General features: G+C 30.4%; 1 protein-coding gene across 1 annotated transcript in view; it reads right to left on the reverse strand.

Moving 5' to 3' along the window:
* LOC107439055 (CUB domain-containing protein 2-like) overlaps positions 1 to 22,073 on the reverse strand; it is an 85,183-nt gene that overhangs the window by 7,308 nt on the left and 55,802 nt on the right. The window contains exons 8-9 of the mRNA XM_043047289.2: positions 3,760 to 3,915; positions 1,968 to 2,181 (exon numbers count right to left, since the gene is read on the reverse strand). Coding sequence (XP_042903223.1) covers positions 1,968 to 2,181; positions 3,760 to 3,915 — 370 coding nt within the window. The remainder of the gene's footprint in view (positions 1 to 1,967; positions 2,182 to 3,759; positions 3,916 to 22,073) is intronic.

A 22,073-nucleotide genomic window follows, 5' to 3' on the forward strand; every position in this document is an offset into this window, starting at 1 on the left:
CGACAGAAGGTGTTGTTGTAGGTAGTATTAAACTTAGAGCAAATAAAATCAGTTTTGGAATCTGTCCTAGATGGTGTTCTTCCTTTCCCGATTTTTAAATCGAGTAAATACATATAGCAATGCGTTATTTTTAAATCGCTTGAATACGAATTGCTATGTATGATTTTTAAATTGCGTAAATAAAAAACGCCATGCGTAGTTTTCAAATCGCGTGAATACGAATTGAGATGTGTGGTTTTTAAATTACGAAAAGACGACTCACAGCCTATGATTCTTAAAATGCGTGAATATGAATCGGGGTATGTGGTTTTTAAATCGCATGAATATGAATAGCGGTGTATGATTTTTGAATTGCGAGAAGAGTAGCAACGTATGATATTTTACACTCCAGAACACAAATCGCGATATGTGATTTTAAATCTCGTGAATACGAATCGCGATGAGTGATTTTTGAATCTCGGTAATGTTAATACGAAATGCGATGTGCAATTGCTGAGATACGTAATTAAGTTACAAAAAAAAATTAAAACAGAATCGAAATTCAAGAGTTGTAATATCATGTTAAAATATCAAGATACTCTAAGTCACGACTAAAAATGCAGTAATAACGGGAAAGAAAAAAAAACACGTTCGAAAAAGCTCTTATATTATGTAAAAATCGCCACACGAGCACGTAAAAAGTATTATTTTAATGCGCGATTCAAAATTCGAGTGCTGTCAAATTATAGTATTAAAACTATCAGATTTTTTTTAAAATCACGGAGAAAAGCGTAGTAATAACTACCAAAAAAATTATCAAAATCCCTTTATATTTACGATGAAATTGGTGTAAATAAAGCGTGTCAAAATTCATGTATTTGAATGCGGGATTCGAAATTGAAGTGTCACAATAGCATATAAAAATATTGGAACTTTCAAAACCTCTTAGAAATGTGTAGCAATAATTGCCAAAGTAACGATTGAAAAATAATTTGATTTGCGATAAAATTGGTACCAATAAACGGCGTCAAAAATGGTTATTTAAATGAGCGATTCGCAATAATATCGTGCTAAAATATCAAAATTTTAATGAAATGCGTAGAAATAACAGCCGAAAGAAGGATCAAAAGTCGATACAAAGTCAGTATGAGATTTTCCATGAAGTTTGATCAAATAAAGCGTTTCATAACTTTCAAAAATCGCGATGTGAAAATGGGTTGCAATAACTACCGAAAAGTCATTATATTTAAGATGAAATCGGCACACACGAAGAGCGTCAAAAGTGATAACTAAAATTCGTACATCGTAGTAATGACGTATTAAAAATATAGGGATTTTCAAAACTATGCGTAAATCCGTAGCGTTAACCATTTAAAAACTATATCGATCGACTATATAGATTGAGTTTGGGTGCGTCAAAAACTTATATGCGTAAATTTCACATTACTGAATTTTATTTTTCAAGAAAAAAAAAATGGTTTTTGCTTTAAAAATTTTGTTCAGATTGCGGCCGCGGGCCGCACATATAGGGAAGGCGGGCCGCAGGTTGTGCACCCCTAGTGTAAATGCTGGAACTTGAACCTCCGTGCTGTCGGTCATGGGAGTGACAGATTGGCTCTCTCTGCTATAATATGTACCCATCTGCAAGGAACTTCATTAGGTGGGCCTAGTTGGTGCGATGAAATGCTGATTGTTTAATCGTATTAGGGGAAAGCAAACGGTTTTTCTCACAATTAACTGCTTGAATATCATCCGATTTATTGTTATCTGTCTGTTTTGTTTGATTATGATAAAAGGACAATCAAACAAATTGTTATTCAAACATTTTTTCCGAAAAATTTCTAAAGCATTCTCGGCGGCAATATTTTTTCTCACATCATGAGTTGCAATGTTGTTCTAAACATTTATGGTATGCTTCACCTCCCTCCCTAGTTTGTAACACTTGCATATGACAAGATTGGGAAGAGAAAAGTGGGAAATATTTTAACCTGATGCTTGAAGGAGGTATGTCTGGATAGAAGGGTGTCCTGCCGGAATAGGAAGGGCTGTGTTCCAACTGCCTCAGCTGCATGTTCAGTGAATGGGAATGAGACAGGTGTTCATGAAGGTTGCTCTGTCTTCTGTACAGACAAAATCCAATTAAAAAACTTAACAGGAGTATTCCACCTGCTGCTCCACAACCCGCCAACAGTGGAATATTACCTGAAACAGAGTCGATGAAACATTTCATGCTGTGTTTCAAATAATCACCAACTTTCATGCTTTTTTGGAATAATTAATATTTAGTTGTGAATACAGTTCCTCCTCTTTCACTTTCTCGATAGTGGATTAGGATAAAATTACAACTTTTATTATTTGTCTTTAGTTGGCATACGGAGTGTTTCTTTAAGTTGGACCTTTGCATGAATAATTAGAATTTTTATGAAAAATGAATGCAGATAGAGGATGGTCAATTAATATTCAACCTAAAAAACACCCCCAAAAAAATTATCAAAATCTGAGAAATCGCAGTAGAGGAAGACGGATTTAATGAACAATAAAACAAGTTTGATTGCGGGAAGTGGGAGGAAATAGAGAAAAGTTGAATGATGATTGGAATCAATTTCGAGTTTCAATCTCCAATAAAACTTGTTCTGATGTTTATCACAATGGCTTCCCATACCGCGATTTTTCAGATACCGATAGCAATTTTTCCCCATTGCTTGAATGTTAATTTTTCCCCCCAATGAGTACATTTTTTGTTTTTATTTTTGATGAGTATTCTAAAAGATACATATTAAGAGCAGTGTTTACGATACACCCTGTTTAAATTATTTTTCAGTATAAATATTTGAAATGACGATTATTACGGGTAAATCCACGGTAAATAATTATTATTACTTGTCAACAAAATGTCTTATCAAGTGTAGACATTTTTTTATGAATACCTAAAGAATTATGAAGTGATTTTTACATCGAAATTGAAATAGGAAAAAAACAACAACATTACAAATCTTTTATTTATTCTCTTTTGAATAGATCCGATTGTAAATTCAATGTCGAGGGGAGAACATTTAGGATCAGCATATATCATGATTCCGACATTAAATGCATTAAAATAGGAGTACATATTGATAGATTATTTTGAAGTCTCTATCACAATCCCATAATCCATCTCTAACGTCGAAAGATTAAAGTTGCTATTCCCACTAACAGTACAGCCAAATGGTATTTAATTTTAATACTATAGTGTGGTTTTGAATGTGATAGTGAAGAACATTGTTATAACGTTGCAAATTTACGAATATTCGTTATTTGTATTCAAATGATGATGCGAATACCAAAATTCTAATTTCACTCGTTGCTGATGCATTTGCAACTGTTTCAAGGGAAAAAATGTCTGAACAAATGTATAAAGTATAACTAAACGGCTGACTAATTTTCTGACGAGATTTTCTGTAAGGATATGCAAGTTGTTTTTTGACTGCATCCTGAATCACCGTATTTCTCTTTCCTTAAGTTAACCTAAGTTAACTTAAATTTTATTGCTGGGTGCTTTAATGATTTATTAATTATTTATCATTTTTCTTTTTTTAATTTATCTATTTAGTCTATGTTATTTATTTTCTATTCCATTTTATTTATTTATTCTATTTCATTTATACATTAATTTACTTATTACAATTTTTGCTATTTGATAATTTTTGTTCTATTCGGTTAAACGGAGGTCGTTAAAAAGAAGTCTTTTGTATAATATTTCTATAAAATTATACACCATGCATCTAATAAATTTCTACTTACATCTATCTTCATCAGAATAGTCTTCATTGCTGCAGTTAGGATATCCGTCGCACACAAGTGATTTGTCGATGCAATAATTTCGTACTTCTGAGCATGCGTTGTCTAAAGAGCTCATACAATAACGACTGTCTTTACACACAAACTCTTTGCATTTTCCTGACAGGGATATCATAACAGAATAAGTAATGCCATTTATCAATAAACAGTTTGAGTTAAAAATTATTTTACATATAAATAGTTCTGAAACTAACTCTAATATTTTACATAACAATTGTTTTTGAATTTGGGAAACTAACAAAATTAAAGCTATTTTGCATTTAATTGGCAAATTATTTTATAACAATGGTATTTATTTTTTGTAAAATTAACAACTTTTACAGGGAAATTATTTATAAGAATAGCATTCATATAATGTCAAAGTAACAAAATATAATTTAAACGAGCAAATTATTTGACAACAACTGTATTTAACACAGACTAATTTTAACTTTTAAACAACGTTGATAGATAGATTACTTCCGATAGCCCTCTCAGTAAATTTGTGACGCCACCCACGGCAGGGAAAGTGGTAGGTCAGATTTGTGAAAGGAAGTCAGATTGAGAAAACTATTATAAATAGTTCATATCTTATTTGATCGAAGTTAAATATTTTTGCTTTAGATCATTTATTAACACTTAAAAGTCAAAAGGTAGTGAAGGTTTAGTTTTTTGATAGATTAAATTAATGGTGTTTATCACGTTATAATTCAGATAAACATGCAGGACTAGTTATTATTTTTATGAAAAATAGAAAATAATTTAATAAAAAAAAATTTCCTTTCACTTTTAAGTCATGATTTATTAAAATTAATTTTAATATCAAAAGAAGGATATCATCAAAAGTAGGAACCTCATTCAAATCATTTCTTATTTTCTGATATATAATGAAATATATGGATTTAATCATACTATATTAGGAAATAAGAAATGATAGATTTGAAAGAGAAAAAAAAATGACGAGAATGAGAAAAATACATAACATTAAGTAAGAAAAGAGACAAATAAAGAAATTACAATACTGTTACAGAAATTAAAGCAGATTTTTTACCAATAATAATATCATTTGATTTTTAAAATTTAACTAATACTTTTCACTAGTTGTTATCAATGCTAAGAATGAAATTTAACGTAGTAAAAAAATTGTTTGCAAATCAGTATTTAGTTAATATGAAATGTTAATTTGGGACAAAACATATTGTATGTTTTAAAAATTTTTTATAATTAAAAATGAAAAAATACTCTTATTTGAAGCCGTAAATCAATTCTAAAGGAGGGAACAACAAAAAAATTCAAAATCAGTTAAATTACATTAAAGAAGGCGAGTATGCATAGCATTAAAACCTGTTTTATATAAAATAAGAAAGTGTTTTTACAGACTCACTCACCCCTTAATTGTTTGAAAAATTAGTATTATGTTTCAGATTTTTTTAACATTAAAAAAAAAAAAAAAACAATGGAGGATATGTCCGTATCGGGATCTGCCGCGTGCCAACCAGAAACGCCAAGGCATCATATATGTACATGGAACAATTTTATCCCGCCCCGCCCTTATTTAGGGCATACTGGTAAGGTTTTTCCTTATTTAGAGCATATGCATTTTAAACTTGTATAAAAATCATATGTAGTGGCTTGCCAAGGGGTGGCTATGAGTAATTAATCTTTTCGAGTTAGTACCTTTCTGTAATAATTTTTTTTGTTTTTTTGTGATAATAGATGCAGATATTTTCCCAAAAAAGTGTACAAAATTTTTTAACTTTTAAATCGTTAAAGCTGCAAGTTTTTACATTATTTTTTTAAAAAAAGAATTAGCATAATGATTACTGCTATGAATCTGTGCATCCATTTGCTTACATACATTAGATCATTTTCTATGGTTATTTTTGTGCAAAAAAGAAAAAAAAGTCTGAAAACGAAATTAAATTCGCAAATATAACATTTTTAATAATTTAGTGGAAGCTTAATCAACGCATAATTTCCTAAAGTAAATTAAGATGATTGAAAAAAATTACTTTAGTTCTATCTTCAGAAAAAAAATCCCAAGGGATTCAAATAACATATGTAAACATAAAACGTGAAAAAGTTTTGTTTCTGCTGGAAAAACTTTTTGCTCTCTAAACTTTATACATTATACAGATTGAGAGAAGAATTTTTTTTAGTGTGTTTGAAATTATTTAAAATTTAAATTTAAGAAATAAATTTTTTGCTGATACTTTTGTCAACATTCGGACGCCATGACACCTTAAAATTAAATTACAAAAACCTAATAATGAATTTCAATGAAGTTAAAAATTATTTAAGACTTCAAAAGATGCACATAAGCAATTTATCTGCGTAAGAAGGAATCAAGCCATGTGAAAATTTAACAATTAATTCCCAAAAATTAATTTATATATCATCCAAAAAATTTAAATAGCTTTTTTTCCTCAAAATTTAAGTTTCTTTTTTAGATATCATTTATGCTCTTGAATTTTTATACTTTTAGGTATAAATATTTATGAAATTTAAATCATAAAAAATATGCTATCGTTAAAAATAAATAAGTTTCAAGAACCAATCAACATTGTCATTTATGTTTTAGAAATATAACTAAGTTGTATATTTTACTAGTTTTGAAAAATGATAAAAATTTCAGTTCTTTAATGTCATCTGATATTTACTTGCGAAGATGGTTTCATATTTAGAATGAATACATAAATATTTACGCGTGACAAATTCATAAATATTTCCTGACCAAATTCTTTGATAATTTTGTATGACAACATTCGCTAACGAACAAAACATTCTTTCATGATACAATTAAGAAGCTTTTAATAAATTTTGCAAAAACGAATATTAAAAAGGAACACTTAGTCGAATATTAGCTGTTGTTCGATAACAGCCGCATTTAATTGGATACTTGCACTCCAAGAAGAGGAAGAAGACATTCGGCCTATGACGTCAGCGCCAGCTAATTATTATCAGCAAAATGGCGCATTAGTTGAGCTCTACATAACTGAGAATGTTAATGAACGTTAAGTTAATAAAATACAGAGCCGCACCGAATTTGTTGAAGTTTAATTCTTTCTTGTCTACTTCTTTTATTAAGCTTAGATCATTTATTACTTGTTTATGTATTTTACTGTAACCATGATATACATTTGTTTTGTGTACCTGGCAACTTCAATGTAGAATAAGTTTGTTTATGTTCTACATGGCTTCGTGCCTGTCTTCGTGTAAATATATAATGAAAGAATCTTTGTGAGAGAATATAGAATGTGTTACTTTGTAAGGTACTTGACGGGCTTTACCCTCTCGAAATAGAATGGAAAGAACAATTGCTAACGTAAACTAATGCAACGTTTTAATAACTCATCAGGAAAAAGATACCCACACTACGTCACTTGCAGGTATGCCGTCAAATATATACATTTTTCTTTTAGTTCCTCATTTTAGGAGAATTTGAAAATTGACACATTAGGTCCATTTTAATAATTACCTTTACATCTCGGTACAGCGCATTATTCAAAAGTAAATAATAATAGAAAGAATCGACTGTCAAACGAAGATATTGTTCAATGATAAATGTTTGAAATTGCCGGCAAATCAGTTATGAACAACAGTGCGTGACGTCATTAAAATTCCTTATTTCTCAGTGGAGCTCACTTTCTGATGTTAAGACCACTTTTTAAACATAAAGCTATATAAAGCCTAGCCTATAGCCTAACTTCACAAAAACCTTTAATTATTTTTTTCAAAAGTTAATCGTAAATATTTCTTTTATTTTAAAAACAAAGTAAATAAAGTTCCTAAATTTAATAAAAAGCATTATGGACAGTCTAGTTTATTTGAAAGAGATGCAATATTTTTGTGCTTTACCCTGAGTAAAATTTGTATTTGATCATTTAATGTTAAATGACACATATTTTGTCGAAAGGGAAGCGCTCTCTCTATATTTTAACTTGATGATACCAATTCAACATAATTTATCTGTATTTTTTTAAAATGAAGTTATTAATGATTCAGTTCAATGATTTGCCCAGGAAATCTAATTTAAGACGCAAACTGTTCTATTTTGTACGATCAAAACAAATAGACTAAAATAATAATAATACTGTCGATCTGAGTAAGTAGCAATCAGAATAATCGTAAGTAGCAATCAGAATATGTACCGGTAAATAGTAATTAGAGAAAATGAGACCGAGCAGAGTAAATACTACACTATCTACCAATAAGTATTTGGACACGTGTGATTGAAAAGAAAAACAAACTTTATTCATAATCAATAGTTGGTAGAGCCTCCATGAGAGGCAATTACAGCGTGAACCCTCCGGGGCATATTTTCCACAAGTCCTTGTGTGACAGATAGTGGTATTTTCTTCTACTCGGCTTGGAGAAGACATGTAAGTTCCTTCACCGATTTTGGACCGGTAATACACCCCTTAATTCGGCGATCCTACTCGTCCCAGAGGTTCTCGATAGGGTTCAGGTCTGGACAGGCCAGTCCATTCGATTAACCCCATTGGCACTATACCAAGCCTTGGTGACCCTCGCAACATGACAGCTGACATTGTAGTCCTGGAAATAACATGGGTTCACCCCGTAAAACTGCCACAACGTAGGAAGCAAATTGTCATCCAAAATAGTGCAGTAGGCATCTTGCACGGGAGTAATGCCGATGTTGTTCCCTACACGATATATACTGGCGGAGGTTGGTAGATAGCAGAGTTGGGCGTCGATTACAGTAATCGATTACAACTGTAATTGATTACAGATAATTACTGCTTTGTAATCAATTACTTGTAATCATGATTACGCGATTACAAGTAATCAAAATTTCTGATTACATCAGAGTAGAACAAAAATGTAATCGATTACATATTTCAATCACAGCAATCAATTACTTTAATCATGATTACAAATTTTGATTACAACTGTAATCGTAATTACAGTACTCTATTACAGTAATCAATTACTTGTAATCATGATTACAAACATTCATAATTTTGATTACAATTGTAATCGTGATTACATAACCAATTACTGTAATCAATTAATTGTAATCATGATTGCAAGTAATCAAAATATACGATTACATGTTATCTAAATATACGATTACAAGACTATTGTATACCTATATATGATTATATTTCACAATGATAGTATAATATATGGTATAATGATACATTTTGTACGTATTTACAAACAATAAGTACGAATGAATGTAACGAAAATGTATGTACATAGGTATTTATCTAATGCATATGTACAGACATTTTAGTTTCACTCACATACACTTGTATTGTATGTATAAAATATACGTACGTATGTATATAGCTAATGATTACGTATGTATGTGCAAGCAATGTAGACATGTACATTTATACACAATGAATATATGCTTTTTATGCAAATATTTGTGCTTGTAAAATGTATATATCCATGTTCATGTACGCATGTATATACAAGTACTTGTTGTTTGTACAAACATACATACATTGTCTGTACAATATATGTCCCATGCATGCATGTACGATTTATTTATGAACAATATAATATGTGTATACATGTACAATATAGGTATATGCAGGTATAGGACAAAATAATAGGAACACCTGTGAAAAAATGAAAATATTTTATTAATAAGGAGTTGGGCCACCTTTGGCCTGAATGACAGCTTGCATTCGACGTGGGATTGACAAATAAAGGTCTTGNGTAATCAATTACTTGTAATCATGATTACGCGATTACAAGTAATCATAATTTTTGATTACATCAGAGTAGAACAAAAATGTAATCGATTACATATTTCAATCACAGTAATCAATTACTTTAATCATGATTACAAACTTTGATTACAACTGTAATCGTGATTACAGTACTCTATTACAGTAATCAATTACTTGTAATCATGATTACAAACATTCATAATTTTGATTACAATTGTAATCGTGATTACATAACCAATTACTGTAATCAATTACTTGTAATCATGATTGCAAGTAATCAAAATATACGAGTACATGTAATCTAAATATACGATTACAAGACTATTGTATACCTATATATGATTATATTTCACAATGATAGTATAATATATGGTATAATGATACATTTTGTACGTATTTACAAACAATAAGTACGAATGAATGTAACGAAAATGTATGTACATAGGTATTTATCTAATGCATATGTACAGACATTTTAGTTTCACTCACATACACTTGTATTGTATGTATAAAATATACGTACGTATGTATATAGCTAATGATTACGTATGTATGTGCAAGCAATGTAGACATGTACATTTATACACAATGAATATATGTTCCTGTATATGTCCTGAATATATGTACACAATGAATATGGTTGCTTTTTATGCAAATATTTGTGCTTGTAAAATGTATATATTCATGTTCATGTACGCATGTATATACAAGTACTTGTTGTTTGTACAAACATACATACATTGTCTGTACAATATATGTCCCATGCATGCATGTACGATTTATTTATGAACAATATAATATGTGTATACATGTACAATATAGGTATATGCAGGTATAGGACAAAATAATAGGAACACCTGTGAAAAAATGAAAATATTTTATTAATAAGGAGTTGGGCCACCTTTGGCCCGAATGACAGCTTGCATTCGACGTGGGATTGACAAATAAAGGTCTTGAACAAAGTTCATAGGAATTTGCAGCCATTCCTCTTGCAGGGCTGTCTCGAGTTCAGAGAGTGTGCGTGGAGGAGGGAACCGATCACGGACTTTTTTCTCCAAAAAACCCCACATAGGCTCAATGATATTCAAAAGGCTCAATGATCAGCTGACTGAGGACACCACGTTAGATGGTCCACTTCATCATTATGCTCATTTAGCCATGTTTGAACACAGTGAGACGTGTGAACAGGGGCGTTGTCATCTTGGAACACAGGACGTTCTCCCGGAAAGAGAGTATGAAGCATAAGGTGAAGATGATCGGCAAGAATGCTTCGGTAATGGTCCCCTTTGACCACCCCCCTCAAGACAACGAGAGGCCCCAATCCACGGGCAGATATAGCGCCCCACACCATCGCAGATTCACCTCCATGTTTCACGGTTGGAACCTGGCAGTCAACTTGAAATACTTCTGCCGGCGTTCACCACACGAGCACGCGTCTGGTGGTCTGGAATAGTGTAAAAGAGGATTCATCAGACCAGATGACTTGTTCCCAATGCAGTTGTGTCCATTTTAGGGAGTCTTGGCACCACTGTAGTCTCTTCAAAGCATTCCGAGCTGAAACTAACGGTTTTGGAATAGCTACTCTGCAATGAATGTTAGCAGCATGCAACTCCCGTTGAATAGTTTTCATGGATACAGGGTTCTGAAGGTGGGTATTCATCTCAGATGTTATCACCGGCAGTGTCTTGCGTTTTCGAGCGACTATCCTCTTCACCCGTCTATCACGGTCTGATAACTTCGACTTCCTGCCGCTGTTGTGCCTCGCCGAAAGCACCTTACCCAACTTTGTGTGTGTATGCCGACAGAGTCCTTGATACAGTGGTCCTTGAAACACCTACAAGGTTCGCTGTTCTGGACACGGACGCTCCAGCCAGGCGAGCTCCGATTATCATGCCTCTTTTAAGATCAGAGAGGTCGGACATAACCTCGTTTTGCTAGAAACAGATTTTTCTCATGCAAATCTCACACTGCCAAATGCTAGACAGATACCTTGCCTTTCCTCACCACTAGGTGGCACATTCTTGCGACACGTGACCGCCGCTTATTGGACGGTCGAGAACGACTCCATTCTTTCACAGGTGCTCCTATCATTTTGTCCTATACCTGTATGTAATATGCACAATATATGTATAGATACATGTGCATGATATGCATGTCCAATGTATGCATGTACATATACACAATATGTTCATGTTCAATGTATGTATCCAAATATGCATAGTGCATTTGTGTACGATTCTACGTACATTAGGCGTATTTATATTTTACATATATTCATACTTACAATCGACATGCATATATTGTACAGAGGGACATAAATACATTCGACATGCATAACGTATGTACATACAAGCATTTGGCATGCATGTATTGCGCAGATGTATATACATGTAGTGTACAGATGTACATTCATATAATGTACATATGATGTAGTGAACATATAATGTTTAAATAATGTACAATGTGTGTACACATACTGTACATATGTGCCTAAATATGTTGAGCATAATTCTTTCGTACAAATTTCGCATGTGCACATACATGTTATTCCAATCTATGCGATATGTGCAATGTATATATGTCCAATGAATGTATCCACACATGTACAATGCACGTATGTTCCATGTATGCATATCCATATGCACTATATATGCATGTATAATGCATGAATGTATGTACATTCATGCATTCATACATTGTCCATGCGTACATACATTGCACGTACATCACACACTGTACATGTGTAGATACACATGTACATTACATGTATGTCTAAATATGTCTACAATGAAATAAATAAAATACATGTAAGTTAACTTATAATGACTCAAGCAAGTTAAATGACAAAATCAAACGAAATTTAGATTTAGTTTTCAGCTTTAATTGTTCTATATCATTTAAAATTCTTTGAATAAAAAGTGATTTTCAAATATTTTCATAAAATGTTTGACACAACAGATTTATTTTTTTTATAACATAATGCATGGTTCATAGAAATTTTTTAAATGGCAAAAAAAAGCGGTAAATTTTATGTGGGGAAATAATATTTAGAAATTTAAAATAAGATTATCGTTTGCTTTCTAAGAAATATAAGGTCGAGTTTCATATGTCTTAAAATAAATTTTGAAACAAACTTTAATAACTTTACTTATGTAAATTTTTTTAACGTATGCACAATGTATGTGTATATTGTAAGTACATATATTTAAATGTACGCATGCATTTATACATTACTTGTAATTATTTACATGTATACTTCGTACATACGTACATTGTGCATATAACCATTTTTTGTGCATCCATACATTATATGCGCAAAAGTATTAACAAAATATGTAGTTATACAAGCACATATGTACGTTGTACATAAGTACACACGTTGCGTGTTCATACCATATATCTATGTACATATAAATGAACATGCATACATGCATGCATTTTATTTACGCAACTATGTGCATGTAGTGTACCTCTAAACAACATTCTTACATACTGTGCGTAAATACGTACGATTTTATATACATACGTACATTGTACATACGTGCTATTATCTTAAATTTATACAATGTATGTACTTAAGTACATAAAAGCATGCAAACTTATAAACATTATTTTCATATACGTTCATACATATATTGTCTATGTATATGAAGATACAAAACATTGCATTTGCGTACAAACTAACATACATGCGTACATGTATCATAAATGCATATTTATATGTACTAAGCATATATGTATTGCATTAAGTATATTACAACATAATTATGTATATTGTACGTACAAACAACGTTTGTGCATACATTGTATATATAGGAATCACAAATTGTACGTTCATGCATGCATACATTCTATATACATAAAAATATGTAAATTCAATCATACTTACGTAATGAATTTGAATATAGTATACAATCGTAATAACTTGTAATCGTATAGTTTGATCACAAGTTATCATAATTACATGTATATATAGGAATCACAAATTGTACGTTCATGCGTGCGTACATTCTATGTACATGAAAATATGTAACCCCTTACATACTTACATAATAAATTCTATATAGTATACAATCGTAATAACTTGTAATCGTATAGTTTTATTGCAAGTAATCGCAATTACTTGTAATCGCGATTACATGTAATCATTTGTTTTGATTATTTGTAATCATAACTACTCGTAATCGTTTTTGTTGTGATTACTCGCAATCGCAATTACTAGGAATCATAATTACAGTTGTAATCAAAATTTTGGTGAATTGTAATCAAGATTACAAGTAATTGATTACTGTCATCGACTATGCAATCATGATTACAGCTGTAATCAAAATTATGCTACCTTGTAATCACGATTACAAATAATTGATTCCTGTAATCAAAACGTGTAATCTATTACATTTTTGGCCAACTCTGGCAGATAGTGTACTTAGAATAATTTAAAGCCAGTCAAAGCTTTGAGTGAGAGCTTCGCTGGAGGTGGAGATCCGTTTCAGACAAATAAAGAAAATTTTCGTGAATTATTATAGATTTGAATTCTTTAATGTTAAGAGCAAAGAGTAACGAATCTTTTTGCATGCATTTAGCACATTGGAGAATGTTTTCTTATGTGTGAAATTTAGTGAACTATTGTGATTGTGTAGTTTAATCTCGTCCTCCTCAAACTTCGGGGGCTTACAACGCCCATAAATAAGTATAAATTCTTTCCATCAGAGTAAATACTAATTAAAATAAATACCAACGACGAAAGTAAATAGTAATTATTGATGGCAGTACCGATCAGAATAGTAAATACTGTCGATCAAAGTAAATAGCAATTAAAAAAAATAACTGCCAGTCGAAGTAAATAATAATGCGAGTATCAGTAATAAGAATAAAAGACTGCGGGTAATTAAAGTGAGTGATCCATGGATAAATAGTTCTTCGAGTGTCGATGAAAGTAAATGATTTCGTTCAGAGTAATTACAGTTCCGATCCGAGTTTAAAAGGGAAACAACACTTTTAAAAATGATTTTTGAAAAGTTTTATTTTTCTAAAATAATTTTTGTGGGTTTAAACCATCACGTAATCATTTATATAATCGATCCATCAACATTTCCAGAGAGACATCTTTCGACTGGCAAATGATAATGATGAACGTGAATGCATAAAAATGCAGTTAACGCTGGAATAACAAGAGAGTAATGATTGTGAAAATGCTCTTCCTTTAATAAAAGCTATCCAGTTTTATAGCACCAAAAATGTCTCATTTTCACATTCGACTTTCCTGAGGCTTATCCTGTCAATTATCGGGATGAATGGGTTTACTACAAAAAAGTTTGGGGCTTGATTAACACCATTTTTGGTTTTGAGATAAACTAAAAATTTTTTACACTTTGTGCAGTCACATATTTTGTTTACTTTTTCACCGTTACAGTTTTATTTATTTATTGATTCATTTTTTGTTTCCACGTTGGGTGACAACATATATTCTCATGACCATAATTATTAACTTCATTGCAAAAGCATTTCGTTTAAAAAACAAACGCATTTTTAGTTATATACACCGATTCTGTCAAACAATTGCTGTTTTGGCAGTTATATATAACTTTTTGCACGATAACTTCAGTATTTAGTTTACATCAACACAAAAAAATGGTAGACACCAAAGCTTTTCACAGTGTCGATAAAAGTAATAGAAATTTTATATATATGTACATAGTAGGATGTTAAATGAGAATATTAAAACCTCCTCACGGAGAATTTCACAGAATCCAGTTTTTAAAAAATGGATGTCTCAGGGAATAATGTATTGTCTCTCTTTATTCTATTTATTTCATGTTTCAGCATGTCCAGTCTAAACAATAATAGTTTTCTTCAAATACGTTTTTGAAATTAAAAAAAATGGTTAATTTTTTAACAAACTAAATAAAATAAAATATTTGATTAAGAGTTAAATATAAATTAAATAATTAAAATAAATTAGAGTGTTTAAAACCAAAAATCTAATGCAATTGACATTTAAAAATTATTTTAATATGTAAAAAAAGTATATAACTGAATAACTTTCGATCTAATGATCAGATTTTCGCATAGTAGGACTCAATCTTAATGGTTCGAAGGGGTGACCTTAACTATGCTAATTTGTTAGTACAGACAATAATTTAAATTACAAAACCTGACTCAAAAAGCACACTTTATTTGAATAAACATTCCTTTTTTTTTCGACGGTTTCAAATTTTTGATCCCCAAGGTTGGTTCTAAGTTTGTACCCCTTATTGTTAATTTTTTTAGTATCTCACTCTATCTTAAGAGCATAATAAGTTGATCGAAAAAACTTTGCACACAATTATAAAATTCGTTTTCAAAGATAGTTTCATGCCAAAAATAATTTTTAGTAATTATTATTTATTTTTTATTATTTTATTTAAAAATTGTCGAAACAGTTTTTGAATTTATTCAAAATTTTTATATCATTTAAAATAATGTTACTTTATATGACAAAATACCGAATTTCAGTGAATAGTTCCTGAGAAAGCAAATTTTAAACATATCACATTTTTTAAAATTAGATTTCGGCCTATTTTTTTAAAATTTTTTTACAATTTGCCATATGAAACAATATTCTAAAAAATGATGTATAAATTTTTATACCTTACCGTTTAAAAAGTGTTAAACCACCATTAAAGTAAATAAAAAATGCAACAAATAATTATTAAAAAATGAAAATTCAATTATCTTTGAATAAACGAGTTTTAGTGTTCTATGGAAAAGAAATTTTGATTTTCTGAAATAGTTCTAGATGTGTGCAATAGTTTAAAAAAATATGCAATATGGTAGAATACGCAGAGATATGAAGCTAACACCAAGGAACACACATCTTTTCTACCTTAACTGTTTGTACACTATTTTCCACATTTCGACTACCGTTGACGAATTTTAAAGGGCGCAAACTCTCGGCTTTTGTGTGATTCAAGAATTGGTATCCATCGAAATATAGGTGCGTTTATTTTAGATACGTCTTTATGTCTTATTTCGTAATTTAAAATTCTGCACAAATGAATTAGCATTGTAGAGTGAAGCGATTTGTGGAGGTGACTATTATACAAATATTAAAAACTTACTGTACTTAAAAAAGAAATCTATCAAAATGCTACTAGTTATCTATCATACTGTAGTACATGTTAATAATTTAAAATCTTCAAGTATTCTTCCGATTCCTTAATTTAATCTATTTAATTTTAATGTATTTCATTTTAATCTATAAATTATTTTAATCTATTAATCTCTTTTTAATGCATTCCTAATTTTAATCTATTTTTTAATCATTAAAATCCATTTAACTGTCGAGTGTAAAAAACATGAAGCATATTATTCCGATTCTTCATCGATACAAAAATATTATTCACTGGTGTTCAAGTCCATCCACCCATCGATTTGCTGAACGCTCCGTACAAAGGCGAATTCAAACGGAAATTAAAGGAATTTTTATTTACAATGAATGACATTGAGAACAATTTTAATCTTTAATTTTCACTACAAAACAAAAACAACTGCAAATATAATAACTACAGCAAACTATATATTAACAACTGTAGATGCATTTACTAATGCTGCTTACATTAAACGACATCCAGTTAGCCACCAATATGTTCAATACATTGTGTTTAAGTGTTGTCTTTTTATTTCTCCCCCCCCCCGTGAATTCAGTATAAATATCTTTAATAGTTTCCCAGTGTGATCCTAGATAATCTTTAATGTGATCCCGGATAATCAAAATATTTCGTGTCTGAATGGATCTTTTCTCATAATAAAATATTTTAATGCTTAATATATACATATATATNAAATCGAATATTCATTTACGTTAAGTCAAGATTTAGAGAAATTTAGACTGAATAAGAAACATCAGAAACCAGAAAACGAGACAGATTTTCTTAAAGATTAATCTTACAACTTAGACAATGAAGAAGTATGTCACATTTTAGGAGGCAGAATTGCATCATATGATACGGTGGTATAATTAATGTTATGATGTAGCATTATTATGACTTTGTGGGAATGAGAGATTATTGGGAGTGCAGCAACGGGGGGATTTTCAGGGAGGGGGGGGAGGAAAACGGTACTATGTTTCATTGTATTTAAGGTAACTAGTCAAGCTATTTGTGTAAAAGATTTCATTAGATGATGTTTATACTGTAAACTTTTGAATAATGGTTATTATTTGTATAAGTGGTTCACAAACACTACGGTAAACTATGTTCATTTATCTATATTGTGGGATAGTCTTATTCTATATTGTTTTAATTTCGTCTTTTTTCGTTACGACATTGACGAATGAAACTGAAACTATAATATGTCCATCCTTGTGCCATTATTTGTGCTTTGTTCAAGCTGTTTTGTTTTATTTATCTGTTACACGTCTTTATTTGGATAAGATATAGTTTATATGATACATAACTTATTATGTGTTTTACATATTTTGTACATAGGATATTGTATACTAGAACTTACATACTGCTATTTAGATATATGAGGTACTGTTTTCGATGAAGTGTCTGACTTTGAATCGAATGAGACTAATCTCGAGACTTTTAAACTCATAGTTTCGAAGCTATAAGGGTCATGTATACGAAACGTATAATTTTGTACCTATACCTATTTGTGCATATGACATTTCAAAACAAGTGATGCTCTGTTTCCTTAGTATTTTCTTACGCTGAGTTGAATAAGACTAAAGACGCACAAATATTATGAATAGTTCAAAACATGCTGAGTTTTTATGCATAAAAAGTACTAATTTGGAAATTTAATTATGTAAACTTTTTACTTGTTGCCCTGTGGCCACCTGGGCACACACACCACCCAACCATGCTTAAGCATTTTCTGGGATCTATCTTTTAATGAATGTCACCTGAACATGTAAGATGTATTTATTGTCGTAATTTTTTATGCTGAATTAAATGAAATTACACCCGAGTGGATCAGACTAATAGTTTGGAGGTTATAAGGTTTTTCTTTATACGAAGAACAATACAATAATAGTAATTTTTAAACAAAAAAATCATTGCAACTTTTGGAATATATGCATCTTATTATTATCATGCTTGATTTCATTCGATTTAGTTAAAATAATGTGGTAAAGAGAAATGTTATAAAAGGCAAGAAGAATAACTTTTAAACCGTTTGTCCAATCGTCGTTTCTGTTTAGTCTCATTTGATTTTTTTAAAAAAAAAAGTATATGGGAAACGATGCCCCATTGGTCTAGATCAGTGTTTCCCAATCTTTTTTGTGCCATGTCCCACCTAAGCCTTTCTGAAATTCTTATGCCCCCCTATGTAACACATACATAATTTTTTATATTAAAAAATAGAATTGTTCATTTAAGAAACTTAAATGATAGGTTTAAGGAATAATTCACTAGGAAATTGTTAACGAAACACAGTAAGTAAATTTTCAAAACATATAAAGAAGAACTAAAATTCGAAATAGTTTTAATAAAGATTTTTCTATAATAATTTAATATTTTAATTTAGTGAGATCCTTGCTGCACCGAGATTTTATGTTAGGTTCCAATTTGGTTAGCTTCCGTCTCAAGTATCCCCGTTGTGTTATATCCAGACGATTTCTTTTTTTAGCAGTAAATCATTTACAGCCCTAAATCCAAATTCAGCTAAATATGAAGATGGAAACTGTAGCAATAGTTTTCTTGCACATGTGGTTGAATTTGGGTATTTGATTTCCTCACAAAGCCATGCCATCACTCCCTTTATATTAAATAAAGTTTTAACTGACTCATCATTTTGCATTTTTGCGTGTTCCTCTTGATACTGCATATTTGATATATCAGACAAATCCACTAACTTTGGCTGCATCATCCATGTTGGAAAATCAATTTGTTTTAAATCAAAGAATCTTTCTTTTAAATCAGCCGATAGAATTTTCAGATGATCGACTATAACAAGTAAAGTGGTATTATTTACTTCACATTTTTGGTGCCAATGCTAATAATGCCAATAATATATATCTGACATAACTCAATAAGGGTAATGAAACCAAATATCTTCGCTTTTGCATCAACAAGAGTTTTATTTGTTCCTTGAAGTTGCTTATTTAATATATTTTGTTTTTCAAAGATATCGAGTGAATAACTCACAAATGCTTTATCATCGACTGTTTACAGATACTTCATTTTAGGTTTGTCACTTAAAAAATCACTAAGAATATCAAGAAGTTCCATAAATCTTTTAAAGCAGTTCCCTTTAGACAGCCATCTTACTTCAGTGTGAAGTAAAAGTCTAACATGGTCTGCATTTTGTACTTCACAAAATAGCTTGAAGAGAAGCTCACATTTGGCATTAGCTTTAATATCATTGATGCACTTTATTACTGAATGTAGTACTTCATTTAGAACAGGCAAGATGTTTCAAGTTACCAAGTTTTCCCTATGAATAACACAATGCACGAGAATCATTTCTGGATTCTCATCTTTCATCAATTTTAAGCGGCCATTTTTCTCAGGAGCACCATCTGCAGCACAAGATGTTTTGTATTTATTGTGGTATATTATTGACATCTATATACTTTTTTAGCTTAATATATATATATCGTTGGAGATCATGGTGCTTTCTAATCTTTTACAGAACAACATTTGTTCAGCAAAATGCCCTTTATCAATATATCTTACGTAAGTTATCAATACTGCCACACTGTCTATCAAAATTGATTCATCCATTTGCACTGAGAATTTTCTTGTTTTCAGCATATTGTTTTCAATATCTTCACTCATTTCGTCTATTCTTCTGCTAACAGTATGGTTACTGAGTGGCATAGCTTTTGCATCTTTTTCAAGAATCGTTTTGAGAGATGCTGATATTGACGGTTTTATTAAATTCTCTTCTGTAGTATGATTTTTCCAGATTTAGCGATGAATAAAAAAAATTGATAACTAGCCTCAAGAATACGATTATGAGTTGAAGTGTGAGCAGTAAATAGAGACTTTACTGTTGTCCTCTTTTCAAAATTTTTCTTTAAAGTTTGAAAGTCCGCGCGAAGTCTGCTGCAGGTAGGTTACCCTGACGATGCAAAAACCCAGTTGATATTCTGGTCTCGTCAAAAGAATTTATAATATTTATTGGCTGCAATTATTTAAGAATTTGATTTTTTCTTTCAATTTTGGCACCGAAATCTAGCATTGCATTTAAATGGTCCGGAGCAAAAGGGTTAACCTCGTGTCGAGTCCATTTTCGAGTTTCCCAGATTAACAATCAAATTTCCCCCCAGTGGGGCGTGGGCCCCACGTTGGGGAACACTGGTGTAGAGGGTTTTAAATTAATTTTATTGCGACTTTTCATTTCCAGGATCTTTTCAATAGCATTCCCCTTTCTAAACTAAAAGATCTCCTTTTGAATTATTACTATGATTTTAAAAGTATCCTTTGTTGCGATTTTGATTATTGGAAATTCTGATTAATTTTCGTCTTTTTAGTAATTATCTTTACAATGGAAAGGATATTTTTCTTCAAATTAATGGAATACCACAAGGTTCTAATTATTCATCTCTCTTAGCTAACTTATTTTTGCATTATTATGAAAAAAATTATACTCTTAGTATTAAATTTGTTTTTAGATATATTGATGACTTAATTATCTTTAATTTCCAAGATTTTACTATTTTATTGAATGATATATACCCTGAGGAATTAATCTTACTTCGTAATCAAGATGATAATATTAATATCAATTTTTTGGATTTGGGTATTGTAAAAGTTGAAAATATCTGCTTTGTTGATTTATACGATAAAAGAAATCATTTTAATTTTAATATTCATAAACTAATTACTAGGAATTCTAATGTTTCTAGAAGCATCTATTTAAATACCACTTTTAATGAAATCAACAGAATTAAAAGAATATGTAGTAACATTTATTTATCCAAAAAACAAATCGATAAACTCTTTCAAAATTTGATAAAAAACGATGAATACCCAACTAAAGTAATAAAATTTTATATAAAATCATTGAATTAATCGTATATTTTTGTGGATATATTTACTAAACATTTTTTTTTGTTAATTTATATAATTTTCCTATTTCGGATAAATCCATTGCCAAAATTATTTACTAAATAATTTCTTTGTTAATTTGTATAATTTTTCCATGTGCAAATCCGTGGTTAAAATTATTTACTAAAAAATTCCTTTACTGAATAATTTCCTTTCTTAATCTATACAATTTTTCCATGTGCAAATCCATTTCGGACAAATCCGTGGGTAAAATTGTTTGCTAAAAATTTTATTTACTTTTTGTGTCCTAATTTATTTGTTGTAATTTTGGTAAAAAAAAATTTTTGAGTGCTCCTCACGCTATTGTATTAATATATTTTGCTTTGGCTTTATTGATACAATATCAGAAAGCACTCTAATTTTGCAGATATAATCGTGTGGGCTGATGAAAAGATTATATATTTTTTTTCCGGTTTTCTTAAATAAAATTTAATCCTTTTTTTTTTAAAACTGTTGTTTGTTATTTTTTTACTTATTATTTCCCCCCCCCTTTTTTTTTTAATATGTCTATAATTTTTCTTTGTTTTAT

Source organism: Parasteatoda tepidariorum, chromosome 10 (assembly GCF_043381705.1).
Source record: "Parasteatoda tepidariorum isolate YZ-2023 chromosome 10, CAS_Ptep_4.0, whole genome shotgun sequence".
Lineage (NCBI taxonomy): Eukaryota > Metazoa > Arthropoda > Arachnida > Araneae > Theridiidae > Parasteatoda > Parasteatoda tepidariorum.